General features: G+C 38.0%; 1 protein-coding gene across 5 annotated transcripts in view; it reads left to right on the top strand.

Annotated features, from left to right (window-relative positions):
• The window catches only part of FER (FER tyrosine kinase), a 470,473-nt gene that overhangs the window by 424,230 nt on the left and 26,815 nt on the right, over window positions 1-19,428 (top strand). For all 5 annotated transcript variants that reach the window (XM_060093231.1, XM_060093230.1, XM_060093228.1 and 2 more), the window contains one exon: window positions 18,168-18,322. In XM_060093231.1, coding sequence (XP_059949214.1) covers window positions 18,168-18,322 — 155 coding nt within the window. The remainder of the gene's footprint in view (window positions 1-18,167; window positions 18,323-19,428) is intronic.

Below are 19,428 nucleotides of genomic sequence, written 5' to 3' on the forward strand. Positions count from 1 at the left end.
TTAATTACATTGTTGACTAAAATGTTTATCCACTGACTGTCACTCTCTTGTACACTATTGGCCTTTTATTAAACCCAATAGATGCTTTTGAGTTTTTAGTAAATAATGATCCTTTCTTTGAGTGTGGTCTTTATCTTTCTGCCACATATCCTTTGGAACAGGAAGACTTTTCTTTATCATGAATCATCTTCCTGAACCATTCAGTATGAGTAGAATTCTTTGTTATTATTATTGGAGAGAACTTTGGTAAGGCAAATTTTAGAGGAAAAATGTTTGGATATTGGTATAAAAATAAACATCTGCTCTTCCACTACTATCAGAAAAAAAGAACAAAATTATTTTTAGTACATAAAATTCAATTTTAAAGAAAATATTCAACATTCATTTTAAAACATGACTGCCACTTAGTATATTCTTTGATAATCTGACATAGATATAATCTAGAATATGAAAACCAAAAAAACCTTTATAGAATAGTTTGGGTGCCTGGTATGACTTTAGACAATAACTTTATTTAGCACATGGCAATTTGATGAGATTTACATGTCTCTTCTCCAGCTAATATAATGGATTATAGAAACATTCAGAAAATAAAATCAATGTCTGCATAATGGTTGTTTTGCCTATTACTGTATTAATAGAATCAGTCACCAGAAGAACTAAACTGCAGAAAACCTAAGCTAGTTATTAGCTTTAAAAATAATAATAATAATTGGTTCTGAGATTATAGCTGTAAAGACCTAGTAGAAGATTTGCCCATTCTTTCTCAAAGATAGATTTGCTCCCAATAAGGTGCTCCCAGAGCCCCCAATCAGCCTTGCTTCAAATAAGCCAAGCGGTGAAACAGGCACAACTTCTCTACAAAATGACATCATTCCTGTTTAATAGTCAGACCGCATACTGGTATAGTGTGGGATTCCATAATTACTCTGATTGTTTCCGCATGGATTGAATTTGAATGCCCTCTCTTCCATTAGTGATAGTATTATTAAAATACTCCAAGGTGGCCTCCATTTTCCTTTACCAGTGTTTAAGTTGCTGTTTGCTTGGAAAGCAGGTCCTCTGGTCCCTGTTTGATAATTGCTTCTTATCCTGTCTCACTCCATCTCTGCTGATACTGCTGACACTTCGTCTATTCCATGTTTATACATTGACCCCTTCTAAACCAGTTCTATGTCTATATTAAATTATGCTGCTTTTGTTTTTACCCTTAACTCATGATATGTCTAGATTTCCTGTTGTTTTCACTGTTTGCTGCATGCCCCATTTAGTATCATTAACATGTATCATTTTGGTGAATTCTACTTTTTTAGAAATATAGTTCGTTTTATTCTTATTGATGCTCTTTTTTCCTCCATTCTGCTTTCTGATGGCAGTATTGCCACAACTGCTTTTGTTTGTTAGCATGCGCTTCTTACACCTGATCTTTTTTACATTCTAATCCTCTTCTCTTCTGGTGGGAGCAGGCTGATGCCCTTAGCACAGTTCGTCCCACTCCCTCCCACTTCCTCCCTTCCATTTAGCATGTTGAAGACATATAGGATTTTTTTTAACAGAATGGATCAACAATTATTTAGACATAATAGTGTCACTCATGTCTTTGCTCCTGCTGTTTTTTGCTCACTACTTCTTTCTCTTTTATGGATTCCCTTTTTATATTATATCGAATATGTCCTTGAGTAATTCTTTTAGATGTATCATATTTGATAATGCACCATTTACCTAGTTTGTATCAAAGGAATGTAAGTTCCATAAGGACATGAATTTTTGTGTGTCTTGTCACCATTTTGCCTAAAAGAGTGCCTGGCAAATAGTAAGTGCAAAATACATATTTTTGAGGGAATCAAATCAATTTATTTTATCACTTGGCCTTCTCTTTGTCAATTTTAAATCTTTTATGGAAATAATTATAACTGCCTAACACATTTTTCTACTTTCTGATATCAGGTATTCCCCATAATTGTTCACCTTTATTGATGACTCAGGGGCAACATTATCCATATCACTTACTCTGATTTGTTCTAATCTGATAGCAAAATTCCCTCAAAGCATCTCAGAGAAGTTTATCTCTAAATTAACTGGCTTCCATGTGCCAGATAGCATAAATTTATTTTTCTTCTCATTATATCATGTTAAAAGTGGTTGGTAGTACAGAAGCTTGGGACCAGGTGGAGCCCTCTGGGAACATCATTTTCTGGACACAAAGAAGCAATGTCTAGAAGAGATACTAGTCAAATAGCCTGGCAGTCATTAGTGCAAAAAGCCTGAAAGGGAAAATTCAGCCCATGAAAGCTATGTGGCCCATAAAAACTTAGATGAGAAAACAAGTTCAAAGCTGAGGATCAGAAGCCAAGTGAAGAGAAATTATTGCACCAATAAGAAGGTGCCTGCAGCAATTCTCTATTAGGTATGGATAAGAAAGAAGCAGGTAGCAGATTCAGACCTTTCATGAACAGTGACAATTTTTCTTTGGTCTCTTGCCCCCAACTCTGCCCTACCCATCCTCACTGTTGAACTTTCATTCTCAATGCTGTTGATAAGCTTGCTGTTCCAATTATCTATTGCTACATCAACTACTACCCCCAACATAGTGGCTTAAAACAACAACCATTTCTTATTTATTTTTGTTTCATCAGTTCAGGTCAACAGTTTGGCCTGGGCTCAGCTGAATGGTTTTCTGCTTTTATCCCCGGGGTCACATACATCTAGTAGCTTGACTAGGGCCGGAGGGTTTAATATAGCTTCACTCACATGGCTGGGCCTTCCTGCTTACTGTAGGGTGGTACTCTCTCTATATATATGGTTTCTCACCCGTGCTTTTTTACATGGTGTCAGGACTGTTCCAGGAAGACAAAAGTGGATGCTGCAAGGCCTCCTGAGGTCTACACTCCAGCACTTTATAATATTACTTCTGCCACGTCTGCCCATTGAAGTCACAAGTTAGCCTAGATACAAGGGATGGAGAAGTACAAAATATTGTGGCCATAGTTTTCATACCACATCTGTCTCTGAGAGCCCACTCCTAATTTTCAAACTTGTAATTTCTAATATTGTAATGTATGTACTAGCATAGCTATTTCTTCTTGTAATATTTAATTCCCTGAGAGAAGGAATTAGGTTTATCTTTACCTGCAGCACATAGCAGAGAAGCCAGTACCTATTAAGGCCTTAATAAAGAGAAGTTGAACCAATGGTGGGCTGATTGGTTGAGATGTACATACAATGCATGTGTGGATACTCTGTTTTGTGTACTTTTTACAGCTAGATTCTAAGATTAATGGAATAGTACTTTTAAAAGTACAAAGTAAATTACAAGTATGTCTTTTTGATGTAAAGTAGCAAGAGTTTTTGTGTGTATCAAACGGTAACTATACAATGCCAGGTTCTTAGAACCTAGAAACTCATCTGTGTAATAGAGACTTAGTAGTTTCCTTAATCAGTTCCCAGGTCAAAAAACCAGAAATTATTTCATCTCTTTTCTCTACCATCATTGTTATAAAAAATGTTGGGCCTCATAGTCTAAGATATACATTTGTCTTGTGGCATGCATTTAATGTCAGACTAATGGCCATTTGTGCCAAACTAACAAGATCTTAGTAAGGAAAGTCTGTTTGCAAATGTAGCCCCTAATTCCTTTGCTTTAAAAATACTTTGAATAATCTAACAGGCTCAACTATTACCTAATGTCAGCTAAGATTCAATTGATGGCACTAAAGGAACAATTCGGTATTTCATGGAATTTAAAAATCCTGTGTCCTAGTTGTTTCCACCTAGGTGATTATTTTACATGTAATTTCACCAAGATCCAGGGATAGCCACTTTGATTTGCTCCCATTGCTGTACACTGTCCTGAATGTTGTTAAAGCAACTGCCACATTTTCCTCTGTTAGTTTGGAGATGACTGTAATTTGCAAAAATATGTGGAATCCTTTAGGCATGATAGGCTTTACATTTATATAAATTATTATTTTGTCCACTTTGAGTCTTTCAGACACTTCTGTTTTATGTAATTGGGGTCTACAAGTTGGTAAGAGACCAAAAGGACACATGTGTATGCAAAGTTAATATTTGCTCAGACAGGTAATCCTTCATGAATACAAAATGCAGATTTTGTGTGGACTACATCAAAGAATCACAGAACAAATAATCATTAATCATAGAAGGACATTTGGTGAACATTTTAAAAAACTTTTATCTTGTAGAAGTACAAGAGAAAAATAGTTACATATATATGAAATCAAGTCTTAATGTAATACCACAAAAACAGTCTTATCAAACATAATATAGAATTAAAAATGAGTGAAGATAAAGCAAGCTCTCCTGACTATGGAAAGAAAATATAGAGAGACAGAAAATAAATTGAATTTCAAATCTTTGTTTCAAGATAAAAATGAATTATTATAATAGACCTTATTCATAATTTTGGCTTAGACCTTATTCATAACTTTGGCTCTCCTATTTGGATTTCATATGCTGAAAGCAATCATAGGACTGAAGGGAAATTTATAATAAAGTCACCTGGGATATCACATCATAAACCTAGAAAACAATATTAGACATTGAAATGGGAATAATGAAAATTTCATTTTAAAAGAATGTATATTGGAGGTAAGGAAAGAACTGTTGAGATACATGGAAGAAAGTCATTACTTCTCTTGAATTCCTATAAATACTGAAAAGTGTTTTCCATGAGCAGGATACTGGTGCCACAGTAAATGTGATTAGATATTTTCCCTCTGTACATAAAGGCTCAAACTGTTCTAAAGACACTTTTTGTGTTAGCATGCCAGACACGGACATCTTCCTACTTGGCTAAGAGTATGGCCTAAGAATCTACTAAGCATCACCAGACCAGAAGCAAACGTGCAGCTTGACCAAGTAGCTCTGTCTGGTTGGAAGAATTAAGGGGCAGGGCATTTGGAAGACATAATCCATTATTGACCCTCTCAGCAAAGTGCAAAGTCTGTGGCATCCCTTGCATAGAGATTATTATCCTGCAAAGGGTTAACCATCTGCGGATCATTCAGTATCTAAATCTAGGTGCATTCCATCATAATTAGAGTGTGTTTGTTCATTAGTAACTGAACATTTTGCAGACCTTAAAAATTTAAATGATCTTGAAACTCATTGTGGCACCTTGTGCATCACAGATTACACAGTTGCTCTCCTCTTTATGTGCCTTTTATGTCCTAATTGAGGCGCAGTGTATGTGTATCATATAGTGAAAGTATAAACAACAAATGGTTTTGGAGGAATTGTTATGTGCCTTTATACAGGGTAGAAAAATAAAATAGAAAACAGAATAGAAAAAATAATGTTTACTTTAGTCCTCTCAATATAGTATATATTCTAGAGCCTAAGCACTGATCAGGGGCTCTATTTCATCAAACTTAAGTAGAAAAGAAGTCAAGTCTCAGGAACAAAATGGCAGAAATCTATCTACTCAGAGATTGCAGAGTACAGTAAGTCCCCTACATACGAACAAATTCCGTTCTGAGAGCATATTCATAAGTCCAATTTGTTCTTAAGTCCAACAGAGTTAGCCTAGGTACCCAACTAACACGATCAGCTATATAGTACTGTACTGTAATAGGTTTATAATACATTCACATCTTTGAAAGTGGCGTGAAGGTTCGTATGTAGGGGATTTACTGTATAAGTTTTGTCAAGATAAAAATGAACAGCAGTTCAAAGGAACCAGAATACTCAGCATTGTAGAATACTGAAAACACACAGGCTTTGGAACAAGACAGATTCCCTACTCAGCCACTTATCAGCTATATTTTCTTGAGCAAGTTATTTAATCTCTGAGCCTCAGTTTCTTTATCGGTGTAATAGAGATAATTACACTTAAAATAGGGGTTAGGGATAATAGGTTAAGCTCCTGGTATCATGCCTGACACATACTAGGTGCTAAATAAATTGTCACTCTTATTCTTACAGGGTTGAGAAATGTATTTCCTTGGTCATAGCTTGTAACTTGTAACTTACCCTCCCAGCTTTACTTCCATTCATCAGCTGTTGGCATTCACTCTTGCGATAGAAAGGTGGAAAACTCTTCATCAGGATCATCTAGCATCACTGTGTGGCTAGATTCATCCAGCCAGTTACAGTAAGACAATGCCTTTAACCTAGAGCTTACAGAATGTTAGTTGAAAGGACCATGTGCTGGCCACCAAGTGGTGGACCATGGACCACTGGTTCCTCCAACTTATTCAAGTGTTCCAAGTGTACATCAAGCATTGAGACAGAATAATGTATTTGTATATAACTATATGCAGTACTATTTTACTGTTGTGATTAATACAAATTTGTTTCAAAACATCTTTGAATCCCTAGTAGCCTTTCCATTATATTGTATTTTCTCTGTCAGCCATTATAAAACATACACCTCTCACATCAGGGTAGATGTGGTACAAAGGAATCATAAAACTGTTGGATATTATGCGGGAACCCTTATGCTCAAAAAAAGTCAAGAACTGGTGCTCTCATTTCCAAGGTCCAGGAAAATGATGTGTGATGTACTCATTTACACATCTTGTTAAGGAAAACACTGGTGAGAACTCAAGTCTCCAGCCCCTTGTCCAGAACTCCCAACAGTGGAGATGCTTTCATTATTGCTTCTGGAAAAATCTGAAATGTATCTGATGTTCAGATTAGTATGCATGAAGTTGAGTATTAATCAAAAATCAGTTATTTGAAAAAGATCTAAACCTGTACCTGACACATATAAAACACTCAACAAATGGTTGCTATTATCTTGATGACTCTTTAGTAAGGAGTGATTTTGTCACTTTTTTCTACCTGTTGCTCAGAGTAGCTTACCGCATCCAAGTGTAACTTTGTAGGTTGTATCATTAGTCACCCAGGCAAGTGGCTTTTGTTCTCATTTCTCATACTCTCAGAATAGGAGTGGTTGGATATTTCTTAAATCTCCCTTCCGGAAGTCTTTTAGGAGTAGAGGCTCTTGCCATTAGTACTGAGGCTAACTTTGGAGGCAAGTCCTTGCAACACATTTTATTGCAGCCTCACGACAGCTGTTGGCCTTTAATGTGCATGCTTAAGACAGCTCTGTTTTGTTGTTGAATTACCCATTGGGATTTGATACATTTCTGTGAATGAAAGAGATTTAAACATTTACTTGCCATCAATGTTTTTTAATTTGTCCTCCTCCCCGCCCACCATGCCCCAGTTCCTGTTGGCCACACTCTTTTTATTAATAGATTCAACATTAGATCAAAATTTATTTAAAATCTGTAGTGCTCTCTAGGTATCTAATTTCACAATGTGGCCCTCAGGTGATAGCAGAAAATGGTAAATGAGAGATATTTATTTCTGACCATACAAATAGAGCTTTATAAAACTATAAACCATCCAGATTAATCACAGTAGTTAAATACAAAGAAAGTTCTCCTTGGGTTTTTCAGGTAAGTTGAGGACTGAAGCAAGTATTATCACTATGTGTTTGGTTCTGAATTTTTTTCAATATCCATATTTAGTATGAGTCCCCTTTCTTTACCTAACTATCCAGGAATTGATTTATAAGCTAAATAAAAGAATATGCAGAGCCTGTACTTGTGCATGGCCAACTGGAATTATCTTGTTGCCCAAGGGAAGGAGATGAAAGAGCCAAAAGAAGTAAGCATGTCTATATGTTCTGAACATGTCCATTGTAAGTAAAGGCAGATGACTTCCAGGAGCTTCCATAAGTGGTTCTCATGCAGCCAGCTCTGTCAGGCAAGGACTTAATTGTTTCATGCCCCAGCTCTCAGGCAGCAGCCTCATTAGAGGAGATCACCAAAGGCCTCTGTTTCTCTACAGAATGCAGCCCAGTGGAGCATTACTCCAGTATAAGTAGATTCAGTGGTTGAGGCAGCTAAGCCTCCAGTGGTGATCTTCTTTGCTGTTGAGAAAGAGAGTCACCTGGTTTAGAATAAATACACTAGAGCTAGCCCTAGACAGCTTTTTTAGAAGTTGTAGCTGCATTTTGCCCACAGCCAAAGTCCCATCACACTCATATTCACCCAGTGCCCTGATTGACTTTCCCCTAAGAGCCTGCTGTACACCCTGCCCAGGCCGGCCCTCCTCAGCCAGTTCTCGTTACTCGATTTTACCTTTTCTTTCTTCTCACTGTCAGAACATGCCTGCCCTATCATCTTTAAGATTTTGTATGATATCGATTCAATTATCTCTTGGAATAATTTATGGCAAAATGTGAGTAAAAGGTAATACATGCCTCCCTCCCCACAGGTAACATATTCTCATTTTTGCAGAGGCTTTAAGTAAATGAAGGGGCTCAGATCTTGAGGATTCTAAGTGTCCTGGCGGGCAGCAAGACAGGGATTTGAGGAGTCCCTTGGCTCTCACCATATAAACTCCCAGGGCACTGGGCCAGCCCCGAGCAAAAAGGCCTAAATTACACTCTGACCTTCCCTCCACACATGGTCTGCTTACTGCATTCACAGAAGCAGCACTTTCCTTCCAACCTCCCAGAAGTCTGTGACGCTCAACAATTTTTCAAAGGAACAGGAAAAGCACAGTTGTTTAATAATGGGGCTAATTTTCACAGTGTTGCAGCTGGGGCTTCCTTTGGGGCCTGTGCTTTTGGAAATAAGTGCCCCATTAACACTGGGCACAGAGCTCACCAAGCGAGAGGTATGAAGTGTGATGGAGGAAGTTGCGAAGGGAAGAGAGAGAGGTGGTGAGGAACAACGTGACCAGTGGAAAACTGGGAGTGAAGTCACAGGTGCAACTGAAAACAAGAAATGGAGAGAGCTTTTCACATTTACATGTACTTTATTCAAAGGAAAGATAAGGTAGATTCTGAAGTGGAAATAAGCAACGTGTGATTGGCAGAAGGATCTGGCTGGTCTTCTCTTTTTTGTCTAATCTCTGATCCCATCGCTGTCAGCTAAATAGTGGCTTTAGTATCGGCTGGTATAAAACCGTCCCCTAGGTGCCAGCTCTGTTGCCAAAGTTACGCCATCTTGCCCCACCTCCATTTGCTGGTGTGCTCTGTCAGACGGTTTATAGTTCTGTTTCTGTTATCATGTGCAAAATTTTCCAACAAGAAACAGGCAATCCTACTCTCTTTCCATCAAAACAATCAATCATGTATATTGTTTTAAAGCAGTTAGTGACTCTTGGCTTCTTCAGAAAATGGGTTTTTCATGTGCTTATTATATAGATTATTTTGGGGTTTTTTTTTTCACTTTTGAGAGGGGAGAGAGTTTGAAGTGTCACTTCTTTCCTTAAAGGTAACCAATTTTAACCCTTTTGTTGTTTAAAATTCAGAAATTGTAGCCATTGGCTGTAGATTAAGTGGTATGTAATTGGATTACATTCCGAAAGAGAATTACAAAATGTGTTGAGAGGCATGATAACAGGTGGCTAAAATGTCAGACTCTGAGGCTGGGCTGCTGGGGTCCAATTCCTGCTTCTCCCCACCTCACCCCCTTGTGGGCTGTGTAACCTTAGGCAGTCACTTCACTCTCTGGGCGTGAGTTTCATCTATAAAAATGAAGATCATAAATACAGTTAATTAGAAGAATTAGGTGACGTTTATGAAAGGAGCTTACATGCCTGACAAGTAGTAAATACTATATAAATCGTTGTTAGGAGCACTAACTTGAACGGCTTTTATATTTATATAAATAGAAAAAGTCAAATATTCCAATTAGAAATGGGGAAAAGGCAGTGATTCTCCAACACATGGTTTCTGTGGCTAAAATTCAAGTTTTACTGTGGTAAATGTGAAGTTTTATATCTGTGTGGCTATTTTCCAATTACTCTGCTAAGCAGTTTACGTGATTTTCACAACAGTCTTGGGTAGATACTATTATTATTCCTACTTTACAGATGAGAAAACTGAGGCTAAGCATAAGTAAATTTCTAAAGGTCCAAGAGCTAGTAAATGTGTAATGTTTCAAAATTGATGCTTTTAACTACTCCTCTAAATGCCCCCAAAATGTGCTTCCGCTATCAATCAGTTATAGATGTTGTGCAGTAATAAGATATGAGAATTCTGTTCTTTAGCAGAACATAATAAGGCAGATGAAGTCTGCTTCATTTCTCCCCCACCCCTGGGTTGTTGGCTTTATGCCATGTGTTAGAATGAGGAAATCTCAGGGCCTTAAAGAGCTTTTCTCCTCCTAAGTGCTGATAGTTACTTGTGGCTCAGTATTATCCAGACCCAGTGGGAAAAGAAGCAAATATTTCTCTAACTCCTTTCCTATGTGAGGGATAAATCTTGACTTGGGGGACTCTTAGCTGCAAGTAGTAAGTGACGTTTGGGATAAAGCAGCCGGTAAAGGAGAACATTGGCCCAACCTCCTGGTTGTTCCTGGTTTACCACAGTATTTGCCCTGAGAGGCAACATCACCACAGAGCAAGATGTGCACTGTTGTAATTTCCAGAGAACAAAGAAAATGTGCTCATCTCCATTGCCTGCTGGCGTTGGATTTCCTGTAACTGTCCTCTGTTCTTAATTAGCCTGTCTCATATTATGTACAACTTGTAAGACATCCCTGGTATACACTCAGAAGTTGGAGTCTTCAAATAAGATTACTCAGCAGACATAAGTGGAACATTTCCCTATCCTTTCGGCTGCCAGCAGCATTCACTGTGATATTCCTCTGCACATGGTGAGATACAGCTATCTCCGACACCTCCTGTGAATGACCATACCAGCCTGTTATGAGACTTCTCCTCTCTGAATTCCTGTAGGATTTGCAGTTGGTAACACACTGGCTCATACTGACTTGTTCTCTGGCAGTTTCATGTGTGAAGAGGCAGGGAGCATGAGCGGTCTCCTAGAGTGTCTGTCCCGGGGCTGGGCAACCGTGAGCTTAATAAAGAAAGGAATGGAGAGGAGAGAAGGGGCAGAGGCGTGTCTACCTTACCTCCCAAATTAGATTGTCAGCTTCTCAGCCCAGAGACCATATCTGTCGTTCCTATCTCCTTTCATTCTTTTTAGAATACTAGGCAAACTGTGAGTATGCAGGGCATGCTTACTGCCTGAAGGCCTAAGGTTTTAATTCATAGAGTATGCCCAAAAGATACCATTTCCATGCACTTGAACTTACTGCCACCCAAAGAAAGTAAAGTTTTCCGTAAATGTTACTGAAACGTTATTTACATTGAATTGAAGATACCGCTACATTAGTTTTAGTTTGGTCCCTCATAGAACTGTAAGCGTCATTTCAGAGGACAAACACTAAGCTGGCACTGCAGTGAAGATAGTTACAACAGAAGTGTATGTAGTTGTAAAGCATAGGTAGTATTCTGAGGAAAGTACTAACACTGCAATCCTGTAAATGACTAAAATGCTGCACTGAATAAAAGCTCATTCTGACCAAGAGTAATGGCATTTGGCTCTGAGGAGGTGTGCCCTGCGGTGCCATTGTACTTCTGTCACAATCAGTTGACCATAGGTATGTGATCTATTTCTGGACCCTCTATTCTGTTCCACTGATCTATAATATCTTATTTTCCTTTACTTAACTGTATTAATAACAATAACTTTATAGTGAGATTTAGCATCAGGTTAGGTAAGTCATTCAACTTTATACTTCTTTCTTAAAATTACTTTATTCTAGAACCTTTACATGTCCATGTCCAATTTATTTTTTTTAAATTTTTATTGCAGCACAGTTGATTTACAGTGTTGTGTTAGTTTCAGGTGTACAGCAAAGTGAATCAGTTATACACATACATATATCCACACTTTTTAAGATTCTTTTCCCATATAGGTCATTACAAAGTATTGAGGAGAGTTCCCTGTGCTATACAGTAGGTCCTTATTAGTTATCTATTTTATATATAGTAGTGTGTATATTACAGTCCCAATCTCCCAATCTCTCACAACATCCCTCCCCTGCCCCTTTCTCCCCTGGTAACCATAAGTTTGTTTTCTACAACTATGACTCTATTTCTGTTTTGTAAATAAGTTCATTTGTACCATTTTTTTTACATTCCACATATAAGTGATATCATATTTGTCTTTATCTGACTGACTTCAGTCAGAATGACAATCTCTGGGTCCATCCATGTTGCTGCAAATGACATTATTTCATTTTTTTGTTTATGGCTGAGTACTATTCCATTGTATATATGTACCACATCTTCTTTATCCATTCCTCTGTCAATGGACATTTAGGTTGCTTCTGTGTCTTGGCTATTGTTAATAGTGCTGCTATGAACTTTGGGGTGCATGTATCTTTTTAAATTACAGTTTTCTCTGGCTATATGCCCAGGAGTGGGATTGCTGGATCATATGGTAGCTCTATTTTTAGTTTTCTGAGGAACCTTCATACTGTTCTCCACAGTGGCTATACCAATTTACATTCCCATTACAGTGTAGGAGGGTTCCCTTTTCTCCACACCCTCTCCAGCATTTATTGCTTGTAGACTTTTTGATGATGGCCATTCTGGCAGGTGTGAGGTGATACCTCATTGTAGTTTTGATTTGCATTTCTCTAATGATTAGTGATGTTGAGCATCTTTCAGTGTGCATCCTGGCCATCTGTATGCCTTCCTTGGAGAAATGTCTATTTAGATCTTCCACCCTTTTTTTAATTAATTTTTATTGGAGTATAGTTGATTTTCAATGTTGTGTTAGTTTCTGCTGTATGGCAAAGTGAATCAGTTATACGTATACAAAAGGGAAAAAACCTACAACCAAGAATACTCTCCCCAGCAAGAGTCTCATTCAGATTCAATGGAGAAATCAAAAGCTTTACAGACAAGCAAAAGCTAAGGGAATTCAACACCCCCAAACCAGCTTTCTGCCCATTTCTTGACTGGGTTGTTTGGTTTTTATTTTAGGGATCGAGGTGCATGAGCTGTTTGTATATTTTGGAGATTAATCCCTTGTTGCTTCGTTTGCAAATATTTTCTCCCATTCTGTGGGTTGTCTTTTCATTTTATTGTTTCCTTTGCTGTGCAAAAGCTTTTCAGTTTCATTAGGTCCCATTTGTTTATTTTTGTTTTTATTTTCATTACTTTAGGAGGTGGATCAAAAAAGATATTGCTGTGATTTATGTCAGAGAATGTTCTGCCTATGTTTTCCTCTAAGAGTTTTATAGTGTCTGGTCTTATATTTAGGTCCTTAATCCATTTTGAGTTTACTTTTGTGTACAGTATTAGAGAATGTTCTAATTTCATTCTTTTACATGTAGCTGTGCAGTTTTCCCAGCACCACTTATTGAAGAGACTGTCTTTTCTCCATTGTATATTCTTGCATTCTTTGTCATAGATTAGTTGACCATAGGTGCATGAGTTTATTTCTGGGCTTTCTATCCTGTTCCATTGATCTGTATTTCTGTTTTTGTGCCAGTACCAAACTGTAGCTTTGTAGTATAGTCTGAAGTCAGGGAGCCTGATTCCTCCAGCTCCGTTTTTCTTTCTCAGGATTGCTTTGGCTATTCGGGGTCTTTTGTGTTTCCATACAAATTGTAAAATTTTTTGTTCTAGTTCTGTGAAAAATGCCATTGGTAATTTGATAGGTATTGCACTGAATCTGTACATTACCTTGGGTGGTATATTCATTTTAACAATATTGATTCCTCCAATCCAAGACCATGGTGTATCTCTCCATCTATTTCTGTCATCTTTGATTTCTTTCATCAGCATCTTATTGTTGTCTGAGTACAGGTCTTTTGCCTCCTTACGTATGTTTATTGCTAGGTATTTTATTCTTTTTGTTGCAACAGTAAATGGGATTGTTTCCTTAATTTCTCTTTCTGATCTTTCATTGTTTGTTAGTGTATAGGAATGCAAGAGAATTTCTGCGTATTAATTTTGTATCTGCAACTTTATCAAACTCATTGATGAACTCTAGTAGTTTTCTGGTAGTGTCTTTAGGATTTTCTATGTATAGTATCATGTCACCTGCAGTGACAGTTTTACTACTTCTTTTCTGATTTGGATTCCTTTTATTTCTTTCCCTTCTCTGATTGATTGCCATGGCTAAAACTTCCAAAACTATGTTGAATAAAGGTGGCAAGAGTGGACATCCTTGTCTTGTTCTGATCTTAGAGGAAATGCTTTCAGTTTTTCACCATTGGGAATGATGTTAGCTGTTGGTTTCTCATATATGGCCTTTAAAATTAGCTTGTCTAATTAATTTTACAAAGATGTCTGCTAGAATGACTGAGAGTGCATTAAATCTATAGGTTAATTTGGCCATCTTAGCAATATTGACTTCCACTTCATGAGCATGGACTGTCTTTCCTTTTATTTATTATTTTTTTCTCAGTCAAGTTTTATAGTTGTGAGTGTAAAAAACTTGATTGTCTTATTTTTAGGTACTTGTTTTATTGGCATTACTGTAAATGGAATTTATTTTCCAATTGTTTGCTGCTATCATGCAAGAATATTTTTTAATATTAACCTTTTACCTTGCAACTTTGCTAAATTTGTTTATTAGTTCTTGTTACATAAATTCCTTGAGATTTTCTGTGTAAAAATAAAAATCGTATCATCTGCAAATACTGCAGGTCACAAACTGTATCTCACTGTTCCAGGTCCTCTTGCAGTAGTAGTAGTAGTAGTAGTAGCAGCAGCAGCAGCAGCAGCAGTAATAGCTTTTTTAAGACTTATTTTGAATCATATATTGCATACTAGCACTTTACAACCATTAGCCCCTTTAACCCAGCTAGGCTGTGTTTTTTAGATGCCTAAAATGAAGATTAACCAAGGCCACTCAAATAAGTGGCAAAGCTATTGTTTATTCTGGTCATCTCTGCCATAGGTAGGACTTGGTGTTCCTGAGCACATATAATATAGTTCCTTCCTACAGATTAAGATGGACCAGCATTTCAGTATCACTCACTTTGTCTAGCAACAAACCAGAGTCCCTCACTGTTCCAGTGGGTGCTGGCAAGCAAGTCAAAGATTTAATTTTAACCTTGGGCTTCTTCTAAGGTTCTCCATTGTGAAACTTCGATCTGATGAATAAAGCCAATCTTAGCAAATTAGTAAGGTAGAAATTGTCACATTCCTTTCTGAATGTGTTTAGGTACTATCACCCAAGGTTCCTACTAAAACATAAAAGGCTAATTTAACTCCCTGAGGAAATATCATCATTACCAGTCAACTACTGATATAAGTCAGTTGCTCAAGGTACTTCCTATGTTACAAGACCAATCCTATAAATTAGACTTTATTTTTTTAGAAGGCTTGAGTCATGTTTGACATATAGGGGTGCATTTGAAAAGTAAATATGTAAAACCATCTCAGCTGAAAGAGAAACAAGTTGTTGATTGTTCCTCAGGGGAAAAGAATTACAAAAGAAAGTATAGAATAGACGACCCGCCTTCACTGCTAGGATAAGACAATATATATGTATTCATTCAACAAACATTTATTAAGCACCTACTATGTGCCAAGTACTATTCTGGGCATTGGGGATACAGCTCTGAAGAGCACAGATGGATACCATCACCTCTTTTCAAGGGCTTCACACCTGCCATTGTCACCTTTCCCTTCCTGCATTAGTTTTACCCTCTATACAGTATTATTCCTGTCTGCATAAATACATGTAACAGCCCCCATATTAAAAAACTCCTTTGACCTGAAACCCCCTCTAGTTGCCTCCCCATTTCTCTGTACCCCTTTATAGCAAATTTACTCAGAAGGGTGTCTAAACTCACTGTCTCCACTTCTTTTTCTCATTCTCTTTGAACACACTCCACTCATGCTGTTGTATCCACCACTCCTCTGAGATTGCTCTTGTCAGTGTCTCATTAAATTCCATGTTTTCAAATCTAATGGCCAGTTCATAGTCCTCATCTTTCTTATCTTCTCAGTAGTAGATGACAGTTAATTTCTATTCCCCCTTGAAAAGCTTTCCTCACTTGGCTTCCAGGACACCAGCCCCTCTGTTGTTTTCCCTCCTGCTCACTTGCTGCTCCTTCTTAGCCTTCTTTCTTCAATCCTCGAAATTATGGAGTACTTTTACTAAAACAGAAGAGGAAATGGACATTAGGGGGCAACTGGCTGTCTCTGCCACACTCTGTGAATCTTGTTCTTCCCCCAGTTCCACTGTCAGCTCCAATCTTCCAGTTGCTTAGGCAAAAATATCTTGGGTCATCCATGACTCTTTTTCTCTCCTACTCCACATCCAGTCTACCAGCAAACCCTACTGATTGTATTCATACTTTCTAAATATATTCTAAATCTGATAGCTTCTGATCACCTCCACCACTTTCATCTTAGTGTAGGCTATTGTCACCTCTGCTAGACTTCTGAAATAGTCTGCTTACTGGTCTTTCTGTTTTGCCAGTCCATTCTCCACATAGTAACATGTAATCCTTCAAAAAATAAGTCACATTATGTCATTCCTGTGTGCAGAACTCTCTGGTTACCTCCTAGCTGAATAAAAAGCCAAGGAGCCTACTATTAAAAGGCCATATATTATTTGGTCCTGGCTAACTCTGATTAAAACTGCTATTCTCTCCCTCACTCATTCCCTTCCAGCTCTGCTGGCTTCCTTGATGTTCCTTGAATATACCAAGCATGAACCAATTTTAGGGCCTTTGTATCTACTATTCCTTCTACCTTGAACGCTCTTCACCTAGATATCCCCATGGCTTGTTCCTTAACTTCCTTCAGGTCTTTGATCAACTATCACATTATCAAAGAGACCTTTTGGGCTTCCCTGGTGGCACAGTGGTTGAGAGTCCGCCTGCCGATGCAGGGGACACAGGTTCGTGCCCTGGTCCGGGAAGATCCCACATGCCACAGAGCGGCTGGGCCTGTGAGCCATGGCCGCTGAGCCTGCGCGTCCAGAGTCTGTGCTCTGCATGGGAGAGGCCACAACAGTGAGAGTCCCGTGTACCGCAAAAAAAAAAAAAAGAGACCTATCCTAACAACCTATCTAAAATAGGATTCCTGCTTGTAAATCTTTTTCCCTTTATACAACTCTTTTTCTTCTTAACACTCAACATCATTTGACCTGATATTCTTTGTGTGTGTGCATGCTCATATACTTTATCCATATTTTCTATATATAAACATTTATATGTACATATATGAATTTGATTATTGAATGTCTTCCCCACTAGAATGAGAGTACTTGGTCTGTTTTGTTCACTGCTATCTTTCCTATTAGTTAAGGGTAGTCAAGGTAGAGTTCTCTGAGGAGAGAAATGTTATGGTACTTCCCCTTTCTTTTAAAGAAACTTCTAAAAATTCTAGACAACTCTTCTTATATCTCATTGGCCAGTATTTATATTATGGCCACAGCTAGCTGCAGGGGAGGTTCGGAAGTATAGCAGTTTGAGCTAAGAATGAATGAAGAGGAGCCAGCTATGCAAAAGCCTAGAAGGAGAGCACCCCAGGCAAAGGGAATAGCTAAGTGCAAAGCCTTACAATAGAAATAAGCTTGCTATGTTTAGGGGATTTGTCCTATGTTTGGGGACAAAAAGAAGATGAATATGGCTGGAATATAGCAAATTATGGAGAGACTGGAACAAGACAAGTTGAGAAAGAGAGAGACAGGGCAGATCATCACGTAGGGTTTTGCACATCCCAGATGCAAAAGAAAAAAAACGTTGCTGGACTCTTTGGCACCTCAGCCATTCTCCAACCTTTGGGAAATTCTAGGGCTACACTGCCAAAGGCTACTTAGCAGCTACAAGCCACATGCAGCTATTTAAATTAACTAACTGAAAGTAAAGAAAATTTAAAATTTCAGTTTCCCATCACACCAGCCACATTCCACGTGTTCAATAGTCACACATGGCCAATGGCTACCTCCTGAGCAGCACAGGTCATGCCAGACAGCATATGCCATTGTCACAGAAAGTTCTGTTAGTGCCGCTCTAGGAAAGCCAGTCAAAGGAGAAATAATGCCAAGTCTGCTTAGTCTCTCCTCTGTGATTTTTCTCTCTTAACCCTAGAATCAGTGTTTTTCTATTTAAATAGAAATAATATATGTGGTGCCTAGAGATTAGTATGTGGCCTATTCCATATGCAAATGTTCTTGTGGATGATTTTTACCTATGACAGAAAAGATGGGAAAGACTAGTAAATTGCAAGCATTCTTAACCTCATTATGAATACATTGCAAATGTAAAATTGCGAAGCATGTAAGTCAGTCATAAGTGTGAAAGCGGCTTTCAATTTGTTTTAATAGGTGTTTTCTATGTCTTATTGTAACCTAGGGATCTTGCTGCAAGAAACTGTCTGGTAGGTGAAAATAATGTTCTGAAAATCAGTGACTTTGGAATGTCTCGTCAAGAGGATGGTGGAGTGTATTCATCTTCTGGCTTAAAGCAGATTCCTATTAAATGGACGGCACCAGAAGCTCTTAATTATGGTAAGAATAGACTTTTTTCTTTTTGGTGGTAAAAATGGACTCCATTAGCACAAAACATTCACAAGCAAAGTTACAGGGGTAGAGCCAGAGCTCCAGTTAGAATCATCTGAGGAGCAACAAAAAAAGGATGTGTAAGTGTTCAGACTTTGCACTTGAACATGAGCACAAACTTAATTCATTGATCTTATTAATCAGATTTTTGTATGGAAGATTGCTAGATTTAAAAGATGGATAATACTTACAAGCATTGTTAAGTATGACTGTACCTCTGAAAGTTTTTATTGTTATTCAAAAAAAGATTATTTCTATCTTAATAGTCAAATTATACACAGAGTAAAAATGTTGTTGTGGCTCTGGACCATTTCTTTTGAATGTCTTATAATTGGTCCAATAACCTCATCTAATGTTAGGTTCCTAAATATTAAGTCAGTCAATGCTGTAGTTTCTCACTCTGAAAATTGACATGGTTTCTTAGCATCTCAGTCTCTGGAACTTGTATAAATCTTGTGGGAAGAGAGAGATGGGAGTTACATTTTAAAACAGCAGGGGTTTTTTTCACTTGAATTTTTATGTGTCATTGTAATTGGAAGTAAATACAGCTTGTATTATCTGTGGTTGGGATGAAATGGGCCATAGCAAGATGGGTAAGAGCTCAAGAATTTTATTTTTTTTTAAATGTGCTTTTAAGTGAAATTAAAAATTACATTTTCATTAAGGGAAGCAGCATATGAGCCATGAGTTGGTGAATGGGTATAGTATGTTTTGAATAAAAATATCATAAAGTGGAGGGAAGCATCATGCAGTGTCCCTGTGTCCTCAGTCTTGCTCCTCAAAGTGGAGATGCATGAGAGGCAGGCAAGGGCACGCAGCTTGTGAGACTCCATGCCAGCTGGCACCATGCGTGTGTGGCTGCTGCCCCTCATCATGGTCCCTGCCTTGCTGCAGCTCGTAACAAAGCATTCATTAGAAAATATTTAGTAAGTGCCACCTCCACATGGCCAGGGCACCAAGCCTCGCCTCAGCCTCCTTATGGCTGGACCTAGACCAGGTGTGGGAGGGAAGAAGCTGAGGTTTGTGACATGAAAGCATATTAGAGAGATTGAAGA

This window comes from Mesoplodon densirostris, chromosome 3 (assembly GCF_025265405.1).
Source record: "Mesoplodon densirostris isolate mMesDen1 chromosome 3, mMesDen1 primary haplotype, whole genome shotgun sequence".
Taxonomy (NCBI): domain Eukaryota; kingdom Metazoa; phylum Chordata; class Mammalia; order Artiodactyla; family Ziphiidae; genus Mesoplodon; species Mesoplodon densirostris.